At 46.9% G+C, this 19,764-nt stretch overlaps 1 protein-coding gene across 3 annotated transcripts in view; it reads left to right on the top strand.

Annotated features, from left to right (window-relative positions):
* Positions 1–19,764, top strand: part of radil2a (Ras association and DIL domains 2a) — a 54,801-nt gene that overhangs the window by 12,559 nt on the left and 22,478 nt on the right. For 2 of the 3 annotated variants that reach the window (XM_069929658.1, XM_069929661.1), the window contains exons 2-8: positions 1,747–2,061; positions 5,517–5,752; positions 6,327–6,649; positions 9,322–10,020; positions 12,242–12,279; positions 14,912–15,069; positions 16,875–16,987. In XM_069929658.1, the coding sequence (XP_069785759.1) occupies positions 1,747–2,061; positions 5,517–5,752; positions 6,327–6,649; positions 9,322–10,020; positions 12,242–12,279; positions 14,912–15,069; positions 16,875–16,987 (1,882 nt within the window). Of the gene's footprint in view, positions 1–128; positions 267–1,746; positions 2,062–5,516; positions 5,753–6,326; positions 6,650–9,321; positions 10,021–12,241; positions 12,280–14,911; positions 15,070–16,874; positions 16,988–19,764 lie in introns of those variants that run through there. The other variant, XM_069929660.1, reaches the window with a different exon arrangement.

The following is a 19,764-nucleotide window of genomic DNA, read 5'->3' as shown; positions in this document are numbered from 1 at the left end:
AATCCTCTGATCCCATCTCCTGTTTTGTTTATTACTTATTGTTTAACTTGTTGCACAAGTTCAGGTTTACGTTGTGCTGTGGATTATCCCATTGCGTCATTCAGTTTCACAGTGCACTGGCTGTGATCAGCTACTCAGTCTCTGCTGCAGCACGTACCTTGCAGCCCATTATTTCTCTCTCACCAACACCAGCAAGCACAGGTGCAGGCCAGCAGGGACATGTTTGAACTGGTTGCTCACAAAACCAAATTACAACTGGTAGCATGGTAAGGATCAACTTCGTTCATTCCAGTACTTGGGTTTAGGAAGTTTACTGAAATATTGCTTCAAGCTCAGACTGGAGACAGCCAAGGTGTCGTACAGGTTCGCTGGCAAATTAACAAAGGATGTTCTCCCATGAAACGCTACTGAATGTTCATTTTCCCTTTCACTCTTTTTCCACTCTGTTAATGTATCACCTTCTCATATTTTTGATCTTTTTGTTTACAACATTGTCTTTTTATCTAAAAGTTACCTTTCTCATTTCTCTTCCTCCTCTCTGCCTCCTCTCTCACCCCCTCTCCTTCTTTCTCCCTCTCCAAACCCCACCTCATTCCTCAATCCCACTCTCTCCACCTCCCCTTCCTGCCCCTGCCTCCTCCCCCTCACTCTCTCCCCCTCACTCTCTCCCCCTCACTCTCTCCCCCTCACTCTCTCCTCTCCCCCTCACTCTCTCCTCTCCCCCTCACTCTCTCCTCTCCCCCTCACTCTCTCCTCTCCCCCTCACTCTCTCCTCTCCCCCTCACTCTCTCCCCCTCACTCTCTCCCCCTCACTCTCTCCCCCTCACTCTCTCCCCCTCACTCTCTCCCCCTCACTCTCTCCCCCTCACTCTCTCCCCCTCACTCTCTCCCCCTCACTCTCTCCCCCTTTCCCCCTCACCCTTTCCCGTTGTGTGTGTGTGTGTGTGTGTTTGGGTGATGACACAGATTACAGAAGATACCAAGTTCAAAGACAATACAATGAAGTGTGCTGTTAGGTGTCCCAGTCAGTTAGAATTCATTCAGGATGTGAGCATTAGTTATTTTTAAACAAATACTGACAAGGGTGGGGGTGGAGTGGAGTGCTCTAACTAATGCTTTGGCCTCATTAACGTGTGAGATGGAAGTCTGTCCTCTCAGGAAACTGGGTCACATTGTATGAGAGATTGTCTCACAGCTGATAAGTATCTTGTTCTGGGAATTGTTGGATTCCAGGGCGCTTGTCAGTTGTGGGGACTTCAACAGAACGACAATGTAGGTGGCTCATTGATGAGAGAGTGCGTAAATGCCAGAGGTTGGTCTGTACGTTTCTGAGCTTGTGCGTATGTGGGTAGGTGGAAGTGAATGTATGTGTATTTGTCGAGACCAGGATTGGGAAAAGCTAATGATTGTACTCATCACACTTCCATGCTCACAGTGATGTAGTGACTGGGAGGTGGTTGTGCAGGACTCCATTTGCAAGAGCTGTGTGAGAGGGATAAGACGTGAAAATTGTATTGCAAAATGAAAAAATTCCCTCCCTCCTCTCTCTCCCCCTCCTCCCCCTCCCCCGCTCTCCTCTCCTCCCTTCTCCCCCTCCTCCCCTCTCCCTGCTTGCCCCCCCCATTCCCTCCTGGACAGAACATAAAGCGAGTAGTTGGTCAGAGGGCCTGGAGATAGTGATCTCCGTGTGCTGTGGGACCGTGGTGTTGGAGAGGCTGTGTTAACTGATCTATCCTATATTTTCAGGTCCAATTCGTCAGACACCACAATCCGATCCAATGAAAGTTTTGGGGTGAGGCAGCCAGCTCGGAGCAGGATCAAGAGGCACAACAGGAGCCTGGCCACAGTGTTCAAGGGCCACACGTTTAAGGACGAAAAGACAGGTGATGAGGGTGATGGCTTCATCGCCACGGAAGACCCCACTGAGCTCTCCACGCAGGTCACAGCCCCTGGGGTGCTGAAGGTTTTTGGAGATAAAATCTGTGCAGGTGCCAATTACAAGAGTGTGCTGGCGACACCATGCTCCAGTGCGCAGGAACTGGTCAAGGAGGCACTCGAGAGGTTGGTCTTTACCATTATTTTTCCATGAGTGCACAGGTGGGGGGGGCACAGTGTTGAACATTATCTTGGGAGAATCAGAATTTATTGTCATGAACATGCCACAAAATTTGTTGTTTTGCAGAAGCATTACAGGGGCAAATATTGCTATAAATTACATTTTAAAATAAATAAATTTGTGCAAAAGAAGAGAATGTGAGGTGGTGACTATGGTTCATTGTCCATTCAAAAATCTGATGGCAGAGGGGAAAATGCTGTTTCTGTACTATTGGGTATGTCTTTAGGCTCCTTCCCGATGGTAGCAGAGGGAAGAGGGCATGATCTGGGTGGTGGGGACCTTGAGGATAGAGGCTGCTTTCTTAAGACACTGCCTCTTGTAGATGTCCTCATTAAAGTGAAGACCGATGCCCATGAATCACTGGCTGAATTCACAACTCTCTGTTGCCTATTTCTGTCCTCTGTATTGGCACCTCCGTATCAGACACTGATGCAACTTGTCAGAATGCTCTCCACAGTTCACTTGTAGAAATTTGCAAGTCTTTGGTGACATACCAAAGACTTAAACTTGCCGCTGGTAAGCCTTCCTGATTGCATCGACATGGAGGCCCCAAGATAGATCTTCAGAGATGTTGACTCCCAGGAATCTAAACTTCTTAACCCCTTCCACTGTTGACCCCTTGATGAGGATGGTGTTCAGAGGTTTGATTCCATGAGGTACCAGTGTCCCAAAGCACTTCACAGCAAGTACAGTAAAAAAATTAATGAAACTGGGAGTTGTGAAAACCAAGATGAAGGCAGTTATAGTTCAGCCCCATGGGGAGTGGGTTTGGTCAGGCTAGCATTCCTGGGCTGTAACCACATGATGGAAGATAGTCCTGGCAGAAAACTGCTAAACTTGCTTTCAGAGAGGCCACAGTGTGTAGTAGTAGTTCAGTAAAAGCACATTGGTGGGAGAAGAGAGCAGGAGCTTTCCTCTGAGGCTGACCTACACTGTCCCTGCCCTGGGATTATTTGATAGGACAGTGTAGTCAGAGCTTCATTTGTAACATTTGAAATTAAAAATCTGATCCCCAGTGTTTGCAGTGATGGGAGAAGGCTGGGGATCTGCAACAGACGCTAGCTTCCCATTTGGAGGTCTTTGTCCCTTGGACCGTCTTTTTATCTCCGAGGAGGTGGACGACTTCATCATGTATTCAGACAGCCATGAGGCAGTTGGCTCCCCAGGGTTGGGATTTGAGGTTAAACTCGACTTCATACCATTCTTCAATGTTCAAGAGATATGTCTTGAGATGTTTACCTTTCTTTGGCACATTCCTTGTGCTGAGACTGCCTCTCCCCTCCATGCTAGCCCCAACATCCACTACTTCCAGAGATGGGACAGAGGGGAGGGTCAGCTGAAGTGGAATTGGTTCATTGGAGGTAGGGTCATTCTGAATATTTCCCACCTTCTGTAGGCATGGCACCACACTGCCCCATGTGCGGAAGGCGTGGTAGTTTGTGCTCATAAACTGAGCTCCTAGTCTCCTCTCCTGTGCCACCTCTATGCAGAGAAGGTTGTAAATGGAGAAATTGTGCTTTCCTAAAGACAATGGGATTGGGATGATCCCATGCAACCGCCTAACAAAGGCTCTTTCGCCTGAAGTTCGAGCTGTATTTCTTTTGCCACATGTTGTCTGACCTGCTGAATATTTCCAGCTCCTTTTGTTTCAAGAAATCCAAGCTTTCCATGTGTTTCAGAAACTGCAGAAATGACTAGGAAGGCTTGACCACTGGCAAGAGTGTGGTGGCTATGAGCCACACCTGGCTGATGCATTAATACCTTGAGAGAGAGGGACAATGGCATGGGGTATAGAACAAGGAGGCCCAGGCTAATGACTGTGCCATTGATATCCATATTCTCCTTTGACTTGGGGAGGCTTCTCCATGCAGAGCAGCTGAAAGGTGACAAGACCTTGCCAAAGATGAAGACTTTCAACAACTACCCTGCCCAGACATTTAGATGCAAAGAGAGATTATTTGTGTTGAGATTGGAAATTATTTGGTTCAAGGCCATAGCTTACAGACATCAGCATCAGCCATTGGGGCACCTCTGCACACCACCTGCTTTGTCCTTTAAAGAAGTGTTCTTTCTCTTCCTCACTGTTTGCAGATGTCATGATAAAGTGTCTGGAATTGTAGAGAGTGAAGATGGTTGGCAAATTGCAGCAGGAATTTGATTGGTTCGGTGGGTAGACAGAGGAATTTAATACAGAGAAATGTGAGATGTTGCATATTGGGAGGTCTAACATGGGTAGGACCTACACAGTAAATGGTGGGGATGTGGGGAATGTTACCAAGCAGTGGAATCCAGGAGTACAGGTATATAGTGCCTTGAAAGTGGTGTTACAGGTAGATCTCATCAGTCAGAGTTTTGAGTATAGAAGTTATAGTCCCTGCCCTGGGACTGTGTGAGGAGGAGTGCCCTCTGTATCTGACCTGTGTCGTCCCTGCCCTGGGACTGTGTGGGGAGAAGTGCCCTCTGTGTCTGACCTGTCTTGTCCCTGCCCTGGGACTGTGTGGGGAGGAATGCCCTCTGTGTCTGACCTGTGTCGTCCCTGCCCTGGGACTGTGTGGGGAGAAGTGCCCTCTGTGTCTGACCTGTCTTGTCCCTGCCCTGGGACTGTGTGGGGAGGAATGCCCTCTGTCTGACCTGTGTCATCCCTGCCCTGGGACTGTGTGAGGAGGGGTGCCCTCTGTGTCTGACCTGTGTCGTCCCTGCCCTGGGACTGTGTGGGGAGGAATGCCCTCTGTCTAACCTGTGTCATCCCTGCCCTGGGACTGTGTGAGGAGGTGCCCTCTGTGTCTGACCTGTGTCGTCCCTGCCCTGGGACTGTGTGGGGAGGAATGCCCTCTGTGTCTGACCTGTGTCGTCCCTGCCCTGGGACTGTGTGGGGAGAAGTGCCCTCTGTGTCTGACCTGTCTTGTCCCTGCCCTGGGACTGTGTGGGGAGGAAAGCCCTCTGTCTGACCCGTGTCATCCCTTCCCTGGGACTGTGTGGGGAGAAGTGCCCTCTGTGTCTGACCTGTCTTGTCCCTACCCTGGGACTGTGTGGGGAGGAGTGCCCTCTGTGTCTGACCTGTCTTGTCCCTGCTCTGGGACTGTGTGGGGAGGAATGCCCTCTGTCTGACCTGTGTCATCCCTGCCTTGGGACTGTGTGGGGAGAAGTGCCCTCTGTGTCTGACCTGTCTTGTCCCTGCCTTGGGACTGTGTGGGGAGGAATGCCCTCTGTCTGACCTGTCTTGTCCCTTCCCTGGGACTGTGTGGGGAGAAGTGCCCTCTGTGTCTGACCTGTCTTGTCCCTACCCTGGGACTGTGTGGGGAGGAGTGCCCTCTGTGTCTGACCTGTCTTGTCCCTGCTCTGGGACTGTGTGATGGGAATGTCATGAATGATGAAACAGAATGTGTTTGCTTTTATCCAGGTATTCTCTGGAAAAGAGCTCTGCCGGGGATTACATGCTCTGTGACGTGATTGGGCAGTTGGATGAAGACCACCAATGGAAGACGGAGTGTTTTAGGGTTGTGAGTGACTGTGAGAAGCCTCTCATTTTACAATCTCTCTGGAAACCAAAAGAAGGGTTTGTCCGGAGATTTGAAATTCGCAGGAAAGTTGATGTGGAAGAAATTGCAGCAAAGGAGAAGGACACGGTGACAGCAGGTAAAGCCTTGCTGGGTGGTGATGGTGGGGGGGTGCGGTGGAGGGGGGCAAACAGGCTGAGGTGGGGTGTGATACTGAGGGAGATTTAGAGGAAATGGCAGGCTGACACATCAGTTACACAAAGTATCTCCTGTTTGTGAAGCATGTGTTCCTTGTTGGCCAGGCAGCGACTATTGCCCACCTGAAGGGTCTGATAGCTGATGAGCACCTTGATCTGCTCTAATTCTCCTGGTAGTATTGGGGTAGGACTTCCAGCTTTCAGGAAGAGTGATGAGGAAGGAACAGTGATAATTCGTGGTCAGAAGCTTTGCAGCAGGACTCCCAGCTCTAGCTGCGTCTATCATGATCATCCAATCAAATTTCTGATCAGTGGTCACCCCAAAGATTGGACCCTCTTTCTGCCTGGAAACGTTCTGCCAGGTGATGCGTGAATGTCTCTTTCTGCCTGGCTCAGAGCTGAGTTGGTCTAGGACCTGATGCATGCTGACATTCGGGAGGAGTTGTGCTATGAAGTCTGCCTTGCCTGACAAGAGGCTGGGTTCTCTGCTGACCGCTCCCCATTTCACCTTTCCAGGGATCAATGCGCAGGCTCGCAAGCTACAAATGACACGGACAAGGGCATCCTCAGCTCTGACAGATGAAGAAATCGACAGCAGCTTCGCTCTTTGGCGGAGTGTGAGTGAGTTGAATCTGTCGCGCAAGGCAAGGGAAACAGAACAGACTACCGAGAGCCCTCAGACAGAACTGTTGGACTCTGAACATAACAAGGAGGTGTTGTGTGTTGGCACTGAGAAAGAGGAGACAGAGAGCAGTGATGACTGTTCCACCCAGTATTCCATACACCCTCCCTTTGAGTTTCCATACTTCCTGTTGCTCCAGGGGTACAGTTCCAGACAGGTGAGTGTACGTTTACTGAGGTACTCAAAGCAACATCCCACCACCAATCAGCAGGACACAGAAGGAGATGAGGGCCAAAATGAGCCTGCCCTGTCTCCCCTCCCACAAATTCGTTCATCTCCCTCTCCTTGCATATTCTCCCCTTCTCCGCTTTCCCCCAAATTGGTCCTGTCTCCCTGTCCAAATTCACACAAACTCCTGCTCCCACCAAATTCGCCCCATCTCCCCTCCCTGCCAAATTCGCCCCATCTCCCCTCCTTGCCAAATTCACCCCGTCTCCCCTCCCTGCCAAATTCGCCCCATCTCCCCTCCTTGCCAAATTCACCCCGTCTCCCCTCCCTGCCAAATTCGCCCCATCTCCCCTCCCTGCCAAATTCGCCCCGTCTCCCCTCTCACCAAATTCACACAAACACCTTCCCACTAAATTCACCCCATCTCCCCTGCCACGAAATTCGCCCTGTCTCCCCCTCCCACCAAATTCACCCCATCTCCCCCTCCCACAAAATTTGCCCTGAATCCCTCTCTTACTAAATTAGGAATTGTTAACACAGCTTTGAGCATGGTAGGTCCTGCTTAACCAATCTGAATGTTTTTTTGAGGAGATTACTAGGAAATGCTTGGAAGTTTTCTACATAGACTTTAGTAAGGCATTTGACTTGGTTCCACATGGGATGTTTGTCAGGAAGGTTCAGATGCTTGGCATTCATGGTGAAGTGGTGAGCTGGATTTAACAATGGCTGGACAGGAGAAGCCAGAGAGTAGTGGTGGATGATTGCTTCTCAGACTGGAGGCCTGTGACTAAAGATGTACCTTAGGGATCGGTACTGGTTGTTTGTCATCTATAGCAATGATCTGGATGATAATGTGATAAATTGAATCAGCAAGTTTGCAGATGACTCTAAGATTGGAAGCATTGTGGACAGAGAAGAAGGTATTCAAAGCTTGCAGAGGGATCTGGACCAAGTGGAAAAATGGCAGATGGAATTTAATGCAGACAAGTGTGAGGTGTTGCATTTTGGAAGGACACACGAAGGTAGGATATACACAGTAGAGCAGAGAGATCTGGGAATACAGAAACCGTATAATGTATGCATTATATGTGTATTTTACAAATCATGTAACCCCTCCCCCCCACACATTATATGCATGTGCAAGGTATGTGAGAATATTTTAAATATTGAAAGAACGTGCACGATTAATAGTGGGCATGGGAAAGTCGAACCGGCAATTTATAGTGGATGTGGGAATATAATAGTGGCATTGGAAGAACGCGCACAATTAATAGTGGTTGTGGGGAAGACGCGCTGGCAATTTATAGCAGGCGTGAGAATATTATAGCGAGTATGAGAATGTAATAGTGGCAATAAAAGAATGAGCACAATTTACAGCGAGCGTGGGAAATTTTGATTTTGGGAATATCTCTTTGTACTGAATGCCATGGTATTCCTATAAACAGGACATCTGGCTTGGGCACTGCACTTTATCAATGTTAATTGCCCAGACCTGCCTCTGATTTGAGACAACATAAGAATTAAAATCCTGCTTAACTTTGAAGCTTGTCTTCGATCTATTTAATTAATTCCTTTCCAAAGTTTGTTAATATGTTGCAGCAGGATATCATCTATATAATGGGAAGTTGATTGGGTGTTAATTGTGGGAGATTAATTGTGGCAGATCCTGATTTGTCCCATTTAAATGTCAATTGCTATTGCCAGTTGGAATTTAGAATACTACACCCGTGCATTATATAATGTGCGCGTTATACAAAAATATTTTTACACAATTTATGATTTTCTGCGCTTTATATAAGTGAAAATACAGTACATAATTCCCTGAAAGTGGTGTCATAGATAGATAGTTATAAAAAGTGCTTTTGGCATATTGGCCTTCATAAATCAAAGTACTGAGTAAATGAGTTGGAATGTTATGGTAAATTTGTATAAGACATTAGTGAGGCCAAATATGGAGTATTTTGTGCAGTTTTGGACAGATAACTGCAGGAAAGATATCAATAAGATTGAAAGAGTGCAGGGAAAATTTACTAGGATGTTGCCAGGTCTTCAGGAACTGAGTTACAGGTTAGGACTTTTTTCTCTGGAGTGTAGAAAAATGAGGGGAGATTTGATAGAGGTGTTTAAAATTAAAAGCAGTATAGATAGAATAAATATAGGCAGGCTTTTTCAACTAAGGTTAGATGAGATACAAACCAGAGGACATGGGTTGAGGATGAAAGGTGAAAAGTTTAGGGGGAATTTTCTCACTCAGAGAGTGGTGGGAATGTAGAACAGAGCTGACAGCTGAAGTTGTGAATGAGGGCTCAATTTTAATATTTAAGAAAAATTTGGACAGGTACATGAATGGGAGGGGAACGGAGGGCTATGGATGAATGCAAGTTAATGGTCTAAGCAGAATAATAGTTTGGCAAAGACTAGAATGGCAGAATGGCCTGTTTTCTGTGCTGTATGGTTCTATTTGCAGGACATTTGGGCAGGTCAATGGATATGAGGGGCTTAGAGGGTCATGGGCCAAACTCTGGCAAATGGGTTGGCACAGAGGACATGGGTCCAGGACCTATTCTGTGCTGTACGGTTCGAGGACTCTTGCCCTCCCTCCCTCCCTCCCTCCCTCCCTCCCTTTCATTTGCATCCATGGCTGTCTGTGTTTGATTCCAGGACCTTGTTATCCACGTGCTGAGTGGAGCAAGACACATTTTTGGCCGCTACTTGGAGGAGTCGAGAGGCACAGAGGATGAGCAGGTGAAGGTGGACATCCCTCTGCTAGCTCCAGATATTTATCCGAGGCATTGCAGTGTACGGCGACAGGAACGGACTCCAAGCGGGGAGAAGAGCCAGGTGGTGACCTTGGTGAGACCTGGGAGAGGAGCAGTAGTCACCCACAATGGGCTGTCAATCAAACGGGAGACACAGCTGTACCCAGGTGACCTACTGGGCATGGGCTCCTACTACCTCTTCATGTACAAGGACCCGACCCTGGGCAGCCAGAGCCAGAGGCCCACCTGGTTCCCATCGTCCCTCTTGCAGCTCAGCCTAGCAGGAGAACTGCAGTGCAAGTTGTGTGGCACCCCCCTCCATGATGGTGTCAGTGGAAGGTCTATCCCACACATCAAGAAGGCACGCCCCCGACTTCATGACTCAGAGGGCAATGACCACGAGCTCACGTACCAGCAGTGGCAGGAGGACGCACTTCTGAATGTGATCATTGAGGTGCCAGAGGAGGAGAGCACAACCTTCAGGCTGACTCCAGCCTTCCTGCTCAGTCTCTGCATCCAGCACTCAGCCACATCCTTCCAGCCAGCACACTTCCGGCGTCTGCTGCTCAGGATTGCCAGCCAGATTCAGACAGTCATGTGGGTCAGTGCTCTTGCTTTACTAATGTACCATTCACAGCCCAGACCAATAAAAACAACTTCCTGCTGAAATACACTGCAACTTCAACATGTAACACAAATCCACCCCACACTGCATCACCAACACCCCCCTCACTGTATCACCGACAACCCCCACACTGTATCACCAACACCCCCCTCACTGTATCACCAACACCCCCCTCACTGCATCACCAACACCCCCCTCACTGCATCACCAACACCCCCCTCACTGTATCACCAACACCCCCCTCACTGTATCACCAACACCCCCCTCACTGCATCACCAACACCCCCCTCACTGTATTACCAACACCCCCGTCACTGTATCACCAACACCCCCCTCACTGCATCACCAACATCCCCCTCATTGTATCACCGACACCCCCCTCACTGTATTACCAACACCCCCCACCCTGTATCACCGACTCACCTCTCACTGTATCACCGACACCCCCCTCACTGTATCACCGACAACCCCCACACTGTATCACCAACACCCCCCTCACTGTATCACCAACACTCCCCTCACTGTATCACCGAAATCCCCCTCACTGTATCACCGAAATCCCCCTCACTGTATCACTGACACCCCCCTCACTGTATCACTGACTCCCCCCCCTCACTGTATCACCGACACCCCCCTCACTGTATCACCAACACCCCCCACCCTGTATCACCGACACCTCTCACTGTGTCACCGACACGTCCCTCGCTGTCACCGGCATCCCCCACACTGTATCACCGATGCACCCCTCACTGTGTAACCGACGCGCCCCTCACTGTGTCACCGGCGCGCCTCTCACTGTGTCACCGACACTCCCCTCACTATGTGACCAGCGCGCTCGCCTCACTGCAATCCCGATAGCCCCCCTCACTGCAACCCCAACACCCCCCTCACTGTAACACTGATAAGCAGCATTTTCGAAGAAAGAAAAGTAAAATAAGTTTCAAATGCTGGAATTTAAATTTAAACCTGAGGAGAATGTGAGAGCTACACTCAGCAGGTTAGGTGCAACTGTGGAAAGAAAAAGAGTTGTGACGAAAGGTTTTTGACCTGAAACGTTTACTCTGTTTTTCTTTCCACAGATGCCATTATGAAGCAGTGTAGGAAGCGGTGTTGCTGCTGTGTGCAGCTCGTTCTGAGCTGGGACACAGTGTCTGGAGTTTGCATTTTGCTCTTGAGTCAGCAGCTGGCAACGGTCTCTGAATTCGTCACATTCTGGCTCATTCCGTAGGTTGCTGGATTCCTTGCCTCCTCTTTCAGAATTGCATTCCGTTACGCTGTAATTTTTTCCACCAATACATGTGTTTATCCAGCTTCCCCTGTAATCTATAAATGCCCTTTCTTCCCCACTATACCCTGTGGGAGTAAACTCCACATTCTCTACACTCTGGAGACGGAAGATTTTCTGCAAATCCTGATTGTATTTATGAATGGCTGAGTTGTATTGATCGTGTATCTGGCCTATCAACTCCATGCCTGACTCCAGGAAACCTTTCACTACATTGCCATTTTGTTTTAGTATAGCCATTGACCTTTTTGGAGAAATGAGTAATCAGTTCTGTTATCATTTCAGTAATCATTATTTTACATCCTCTGACACTTTTCCATGCTTATCATAGTGGTCCCTGGATGACGAGATTTGGTCTAGATTCAGGAGCAGTGATTTGTCATGGAGTCCACTTACTATAAGCATTTGCCTCTTAAGAATTAAATGCCCCTCTAATCCTTATTTTAGTCTTACCGTGTGAATTTTCTGGGGAAGGATTAAAAAAAACTGCAATCACAGGAATCTAGAATAAAAACTGAATGTTGGAGGAACTCAACGGATCAGGCAGCATCTGTGGAACTTGTGTTTGGCCATCAGGCACGAGAAGGAACTAGAAAGGTAGCCAGTACATAGGTGTACATAAATCTGATACCTACCCACATCCTCACATATTGCTGCTTTCTGGCTATCTTTCCTGTCCCTCTCAGTTCTGACCGACATCTGAAATGCCCTTTTACTTCCATGGATGCAGTTTGTCCTGCTGGGTTCCTCCGGCACACTGTGCCACTGAGGGGAATCTGTGCTGATCCACCCGTCGGGTGTGTAGGTGCTGGTTTGCCATTGGTGCATTGGGAGGCTGAAGCATTTGCTCAGCTTGGGGTCTGCAAGAGCCCAGGAGATTTTACTACTTCTACATTGTTTTTTCTTTCATAGGAGAAGACAAAGGAGCTTGCAGCAATACAGAGGGAGCAGTAAGTACAGGCACATCCTGCAAGGTCTGCGGAGAGAGAGAGAGAGGGACTGTGCTGGCAGCAGAACTCTCTGTCATTGCCAGGGTTCAGGGATTCACTTGGCGTGTTCTCTCAGGGTAAATGGTTGTTGAGTCAGGAGTGGGAGTGGATGGGTTATCCTGGCCAGGATAACTCCACTGAGGCTCACTTGGTGAAAAATGAATAGAACAGGTTAAACCAGTGTGCTAATAATTCACCCTTGTGTTTGAATCAAAAGGAGAAATTAGCAAATAAGAAATAGAGTGAAACACTAAAGTCTACAGACACTGAGATTATGGTAAATACAAAAAAATGCAGGAGGAACTCGGGAGATTTTGCAGCATCCATAGGAGGGAAAGCTATACTGTAAAACCCTGGTATCCAGTTTGTTGCATGATTGGCAAATTAATGGTGGGGCGTGCCATTTTTAAACTTCAGTGTTTGTTACCTATTTATTTTCCCTGATTTTTTTTTGCTGGTTGCTTGAATTCTGGATAATGGGGTTTTACTGTATAACAAATGTTTCAGGTTTGAGGCCTTCTTCAAGGTACGCGTTAAAAGTAGGCAGGCGCCGGAATAAAATTAAAAAAGCATGCAGGCGTCTGAAAAAAAAAGAAATAGGATTAGGCCAATCAACCCTTTTCCACTGCTTGAGCCTTCAGCAACCAGTGGCTTTATTTTTTTTTCAACTTCAGCACCACTCTCCTGCATTAACCATATCTCCTTGATCCTGTATGAAAACATCTATCTATTTCTGTCCTGAATATATACTCAACGACTGAGCCTCCATGGTCCCTTAAAGGAGAGTTCCTCTGGTCTTATCTCATTGCTGTATGTTAGATCTCTTCCTCTTTGACTGTGACCCCTGAATTGAGGTCCCCAGCTGGGTGAAACATTTGTCCTGCCAAATTATTGAGATCACATCTTATTCTTCTAAATGCTTGAAAGTTCAGTCCTATGTGTGCAATCTCTCCTCATATGATCATATCGACATTGAAGGTATTACTCCATTTGATCTTCTCTGCAGCCCTCTGCTGCAGATGTTTCCTTCCTTAAGTAGGGATACTAGACCTGTAGTTAATACTGTAGGTGCAGTTTTACCAGGGTTCTGTTGAACTTTAGCGAGAAGTATTTAACAGGACTTGAGTACATTAAAGGCCAACATACCATTTACCTTCCCAATTGCTTTCAGTGATTTGAGATTAAGGTTACCCAGGTCTCTCTGAACACTTTCAATCTCTCGCCATCTGCTGTCAAATATATCTCCCTTTTGTAAAATTATGTGAACTTGTTCTCTAAGTTGCAGCATTTTCCCTGTGACTCATGTCAGGCTAACTGGTCGATAATGCTCCACTTCCTCGCTCCTAAGTAGCTATCTTCAATCTGTGGCACCTGCTCTAGAATCTGTGGAAGATGAGAAGCAGTGCCCCATTTTTTTCTACAATCACCGCCTTCAAACCCGAGGGCGTTAGGACCTCACGTCAGAGTCCTATAGCACCGAAACAGGCCCTTCAGCCCACCTCCTCTGTAGCAGCCTTTTGCCCATCAATACTAATCCATTTGTCTACATTAGGTCTGGATCCTCTGTGCTTTGCTCATTTAAATGTCTTTTTATTTGATATCTAATGCCTTGTACCTGATTCCACCATTATCTCCAGCAGTGTATTCCAGATAGCAATCACTCTCAAAAAACTTCCCTCAGTCCCTTTTAAAACTCCTTCCTTTCACTTTAAAACTATGTCCTCTTGTTTTCAGCCCAGTAATTTCTCCAATGCTGTTACATTAGTTATGCTAATTTGTTTCAGCTCCTCTTTGAGCTTATCCTAGGTCCAGACCAGTTTTCCACAACTAATTCTGAGAGTCTTTTTGGGTCTTCCATGAAAATGGCACGAAATCTTTGTTTAATTTGTTTGCCATTTCCCTCCTCAATATAATTTCTCTTGCCTCAATCCGTAAATTAATCTGGAAGAGTTATAGAAGTGATAATGATAAAGAATTATAGATGCTGGAAATGAAAAGCAAAAGCAGAACTTTTTGGCCCTTTGAGTGTAGGCTGGCTTCAGTGCAGTCCCATTAATTGCCTTCTCATTAATTCTCCTCTGATCCATGTATGCCAGAGGTAATGGAAAGCAGCCAGGGCACCTCTTCAGGATGTGGGAGGACCCAAGTTGTGCAGGGAGAACATGCAAACTCCACAGCACCTGAGGTCAGGCTTGAGCCCATATTGATAGGGATGTGCAGTAGTAACCCTGTTTGCTGAGGAGAAAATGAGGGAATAAAATTTATACAGTAGATTCTGTAATCGATATGCACTGGCCAAAGGGGCAGTGGAAGCAGATTCCACGCGTGTCAACGGAGAAATAGATAAATGCATGAAAGCGGACATGGGGAGATATCAGTGGAGTGGAGTTCATTGGAGAATTCTTTTCTGAGCTGCCAAGGACAAGGTGGCCTAATGGCCTCTCTCTGTGCAGCATTGAGAATGATTGTATGAATGCACTGTTTGCCTGGTGCTCCCTCCCCAACCCGCATGATGCATTATTTCTGCTTTGGCTCTGCCTGGCTTCTGAGCCTGGAAGAGACTAACAGCCACTGTTGCTATTTGCTATGTCAGTGAGGATTGTGAGGAAACACCTGCCATTGGAATGTCGGAGCTGATCCCAGGTCTACAGCCACTAGTCTACTGGATGTCCAACTCCATCGAACTGCTGCACTTCATTCAACAGGAGGTTCCCAGACTATTAGCATGGGAGCAGCAAGTGGACCCAAGTGGTGAGTGCATGTGTGCAACTGAGCTCATGGGGTCACCTTCACAAAAGAACATAAGAAATAGGAGCAGAAGTAGGTCATCAAGCCTGCTCCATCATTCATTGTGATCTAATGATAGACTCTTCTCCACCAACCTGCCTTTTCCTCACGTCCCTTAATTCCCCTACTGTGTAAAAATCTATCCAACCTTGTCTTAAATGTATTTACTGAGATTGCTTCCATTGCTTCAACGGGCAGCGAATTCCACAGATGCACCAAAAGACAACTCTGTCTTATTTGTGCTTTTCATAATTTTACGTTTCCATAAGATCCCTTCTCGTTCTTCTAAATTCCATTGAGTACAGTCCCAGACGATTCAATCTCTCCTCAGAGGCTGATCCCCTCATCTCTGGAATAAATCTAGTGAATCTCCTCTGCACCGCTGTAAATCCTTCCTCAAGTAAGGAGACCAGAACTGGATGTAGTTCTCCAGATGCAGTCTCACCAATACCTTGTACAGTTGCAGCATAACCTCCCTGCTCCAAAACTCAATCCCTCCAGCAATGAAGGCCAACATTCCATTTACCTTCCTGATAGCCGGCTGCACCTGCAAACCACCTCTTGTAATTCAAGCACCAGCTCTCCCAAATCCTTCTGCACAGCAGCATGCTGGAATTGCTTGCCATTTAAGTAATAATTTGGTCTTCCACTTTTCCTTCCAAAGTGAATAACCTCACATTTACTAACATTGTACTCTATTTTCAGACCCTTGCCCACTCACTTAACTGATATATATCTTTCTGCAGACTCTCCATATCCTCTGCACAATTTGCTTTTCAACTCAATTTAGTGTAATCAGCAAACTTGGATACACTACCCTCTGTCCCCTCTTCCAGATCATTAATGTATATTGTGAACAGTTGCAGGCCAAGTACTGACCCCAGCGGCACACTGATCACCTGAGAGCAGAGTTTCTGCCCCAGGGTCAGGGTACTAGATTTACCTGCCTAAAACTGGGAGAGTTCACCAGGCATCCATACACCTTCACCGAGTAGCAGCAGGGATAGAAAGTGAAAACCTGAGGACACTTAATGGCAAAGGTGCTTGTACCTCCTTCCAGGCAAGTAGTCTGAGGTGATGTGATTAAAAACACAACATGGTGAAACATTCAACACACCTTATAACATCTGTAGAAAGGTTGGAGACTCTCCATATGATTTGGGTTCAGTAGGGGAGAGTTTTGTGGGGAATTGTTAAAGCAAAAGGGCAGATCCTTGCATTCAAGGCTGAGGGTCTGGGCTACATGCACGTGCATGCTCTGTACAGAGCTGGATCCTAGGATCATGGAAACTGCTGTTGTAGAACCATAGAACATAACAGCACAGAAACAGACCTTTCAGCCTTTCAAGACTGTACTGAACTATTTTTCTGCCTAGTCCCACTGACATGCACCCAGACCATAACCCACGATTCGCCACTCTCATCCATGTATCTGTCCAGATTTTTCTTAAATGTCAAAATTGAGCCTTGCTCACTTCAGCTGGCAGCTCGTTCCACAGTCCCACCACTCCGTGTGTGAAGTTCCCCCTCATGTTCCCTTTAAACCTTTACCCTTTAACCCATGTCCTCATATTTTTCTCTCTCCTAACCTCTGGAAAAAGCCTATCTATATTTACTCTGTCTATCCCCCCTTTGAATAGCACCATCAAATCTTGCCTCATTTTTCTGCTCAGCAGGGAATGAAGTCATAACCTGTTTAACCTTTCTCTATTATTATATTGGGAAGCTTGCATTGTGGGTTCTTAACAACCCATTCACTCTCTCCACAGCCTGCTATAGTGAACAGCTTTTGTCGACCAAGTTGGCCAGTGAAGAAGCAATGACAGTGCTGGAGGAGGTCATCATGTTCACCTTCCAGCAGTCGGTCTACTACCTCACCAAGGTCAGTATGCTTTACTGTTTGCTCTGACTCAGCACAGCTCATCCAGAGACAGTGGGAAGTCAGGGTCCCCTTGGCAGAGCAGAGATGGTGCAAAGATCTCATCGCTGTATTCAAATTCACAATTGGGCCACAGTAAGTCTCTCCCTCTTTCTGGAGACAGAGACTGGTGCTTCAAGGCTCTAGGATGGTACTAAATGCAGTACTTGGGGATTGGCACAGTTTTGGAGGTGCAAGGCTAAGGGAGCACTGTGCTGTAGGAGGTACAAAACTGAGGAAGTTCTGCGGGAGGGGTGGTAGTGAAGGTGGGTAACACTGTGTGTGTATGTATGTATGTGTGTGACTGTGTGCATGTGTGTGCGAGCTGTCAGATGACAATGAGCTCTGGTCTACCTACATTATGTGGAGGGCAGGAAGCTGCCCCCTGCACTGCAGAGGAATGTGGTGGGGGAGGTGCAGCCAGCAGAGCATTAAATGTATCAGGAGCTCGGAGGCAGCCCTGAGCTCAGCTGTGTGAGAGCAAGTTCACCCTGACACCAGGGGCTGTGCTGATGAGGGTCAGACCATGGTACCAACGGCAACAACAAAAAGAGTACATATTTTCATTTAGTCATGGGATGGGAATGTGCTTGACAACACCAACATATATTGTCCATCCCTGTTTGCCCTGAAAGAAAGAGATAATTAACATTCACTGGATTGGTGGGAACAGAGCTACATAAAACCAGACAAGGCAAGGAGATAGATATATACCCCAATGGAATAAGAACCAGAAGAGTTTTGATGACAACCTGGTAGTTTCATGGTCATTTTTACTGAGACAAGTACATAGAACATTACAGCACAGGAACAGGCCCTTCTGCCTAGTCCCACTGACCTGTAGCTAGTCCATAGCCCTCCATACCTTTCCCATCCATGTACCAGTCCAAATTCTTCTTAAGTTTTAACATTGAGCCCCCATTCACCACTTCAGCCAGCAGCTCATTCCACATTCACACCACTCTTTGTATGAAGAAGTTCTCCCTAAACCTTTCCCCTTTCACTCTTAACCCATGTACTCTGGTTTGTATCTCACCTAACCTCAGTGGAAAAATGCTATCTACATTTAATCTGCCTATCCTCATAATTTTAAATGCCTCTATAGGGAATAAAGTCCTAACCTGTTTAACCTTTCCCTATAACTCAGTTCCTGAAGTCCAGGCAATATCCTGGTAAATCTTCTCTGCACTCTTTTCTATCTTATTGATATCTTTCCTGTAGTTAAGTGGCCAAAACTGCACACAATACTTCAAATTTGGCATCACCAATGTCTTATACAACTTTACCATAACATCCAACTCCTATACTCAATACTTTGATTTATGAAGGCCAAAAGTTCTCTTTACAACCCTATCCACCTGTAATGCTACTTTCAGGGAACCTTGTGTCTGTATTCCCAGATCCATCTGTTCTACTGCACTCCTCAGTGCCCTACGGTTGTCCTTCCAAAATGCAACATCTCACACTTGTCTGCATTAAATTCCATCTACCATTTTTCAACCCATTTTTACAGCTGGTCCAGATCCCCCTGCAAGCTTTGAAACCCTTCCTCAACGTCCACAACGCCTCCAATCTTTGTGTCGTCTGCAAACTTGCTGATCCATTTTACACATTGTTATCCAGATCATTGATATAGATGACAAACAATGGTCCCACCACCAATCCCTGAAGCACACCACTAGTCACAGCCCTCCAGTGTGAGAAGCAATTATCCACCACTACTCTCTGGCTTCTCCCACATAGCCAATGCCAAATCCATTTTACTACCTCACCATGAATACCTAGAGTCTGAACCTTCTTGACTAACCTCCACATGGGACCTTGTCAAAGACCTTACTAAAGTCCATGTAGACAACATCCACAGCCTTTCTTTCATCAACTTTCCTGGTAACCTCCTCAAAAAACTTTGAGATTGATTAAACACGACCTATCACACACAAAACCACGTTGACTATCCCTTGTCAGTCTTAGATCTTTAAAAATTCACATATATTCAATGGACTGAATTTTGCATCCCCAATTTCCGCAGGAGGCATCCGACAGTAGTCTCAGTGTTCAGAATACTAACTCTCTTCCAGCAACATTAACATTTGGCTCCCCTTCTGTTTGTGTTTCTGTTTGTACGTATTGCACTAACTCAATACGTACATTCCTCTGTAGAATTCAATCCCTTAACGCTCTCTCTTTCCTTCAGGAAATAGTTACATTAACACTTCCATTGCATTATCGTCCCACACTCACTTACCCTCACTGGGTGGATGAGTCCCACTGACTCTCACTGGGGAACAGATTCCACCCATGCTGACCCTTACTGGCAGATGGGTTCCACACACACTAACCTTCACTGATTTATGAAGGCCAAAAGTTCTCTTTACAACCCTATCCACACACACACACACACAAAAAGACAAAAATACCACACACACACACACACACACACACACACACACACACACACACACACACACACACACACACACACACACAGAAACTCACTGGGTGATGATCCCACACACGCTGACCCTCATTTGGATACAGTCCACAGACACTGACCTTACTAGGGGACAGTCAGTCTCTCAATAGAAACTAATGGTGAGAGGGAATACTTGTGGTTGCATATGTAGGTCTATGTGTGAACAGGGTGGTGGGGCGCTCTCTATATTTCCTAGCTTATCCTTAGTGTCCCTGGTGACTTGTGTGTGTGGTTAGCAGTGAGGACAGGGAGTTTTCTACCCAGTCAC

The sequence above is a fragment of the Narcine bancroftii genome, chromosome 3 (assembly GCF_036971445.1).
Source record: "Narcine bancroftii isolate sNarBan1 chromosome 3, sNarBan1.hap1, whole genome shotgun sequence".
Classification (NCBI taxonomy): domain Eukaryota; kingdom Metazoa; phylum Chordata; class Chondrichthyes; order Torpediniformes; family Narcinidae; genus Narcine; species Narcine bancroftii.
This window is presented reverse-complemented; position numbering and strand designations above follow the sequence as displayed.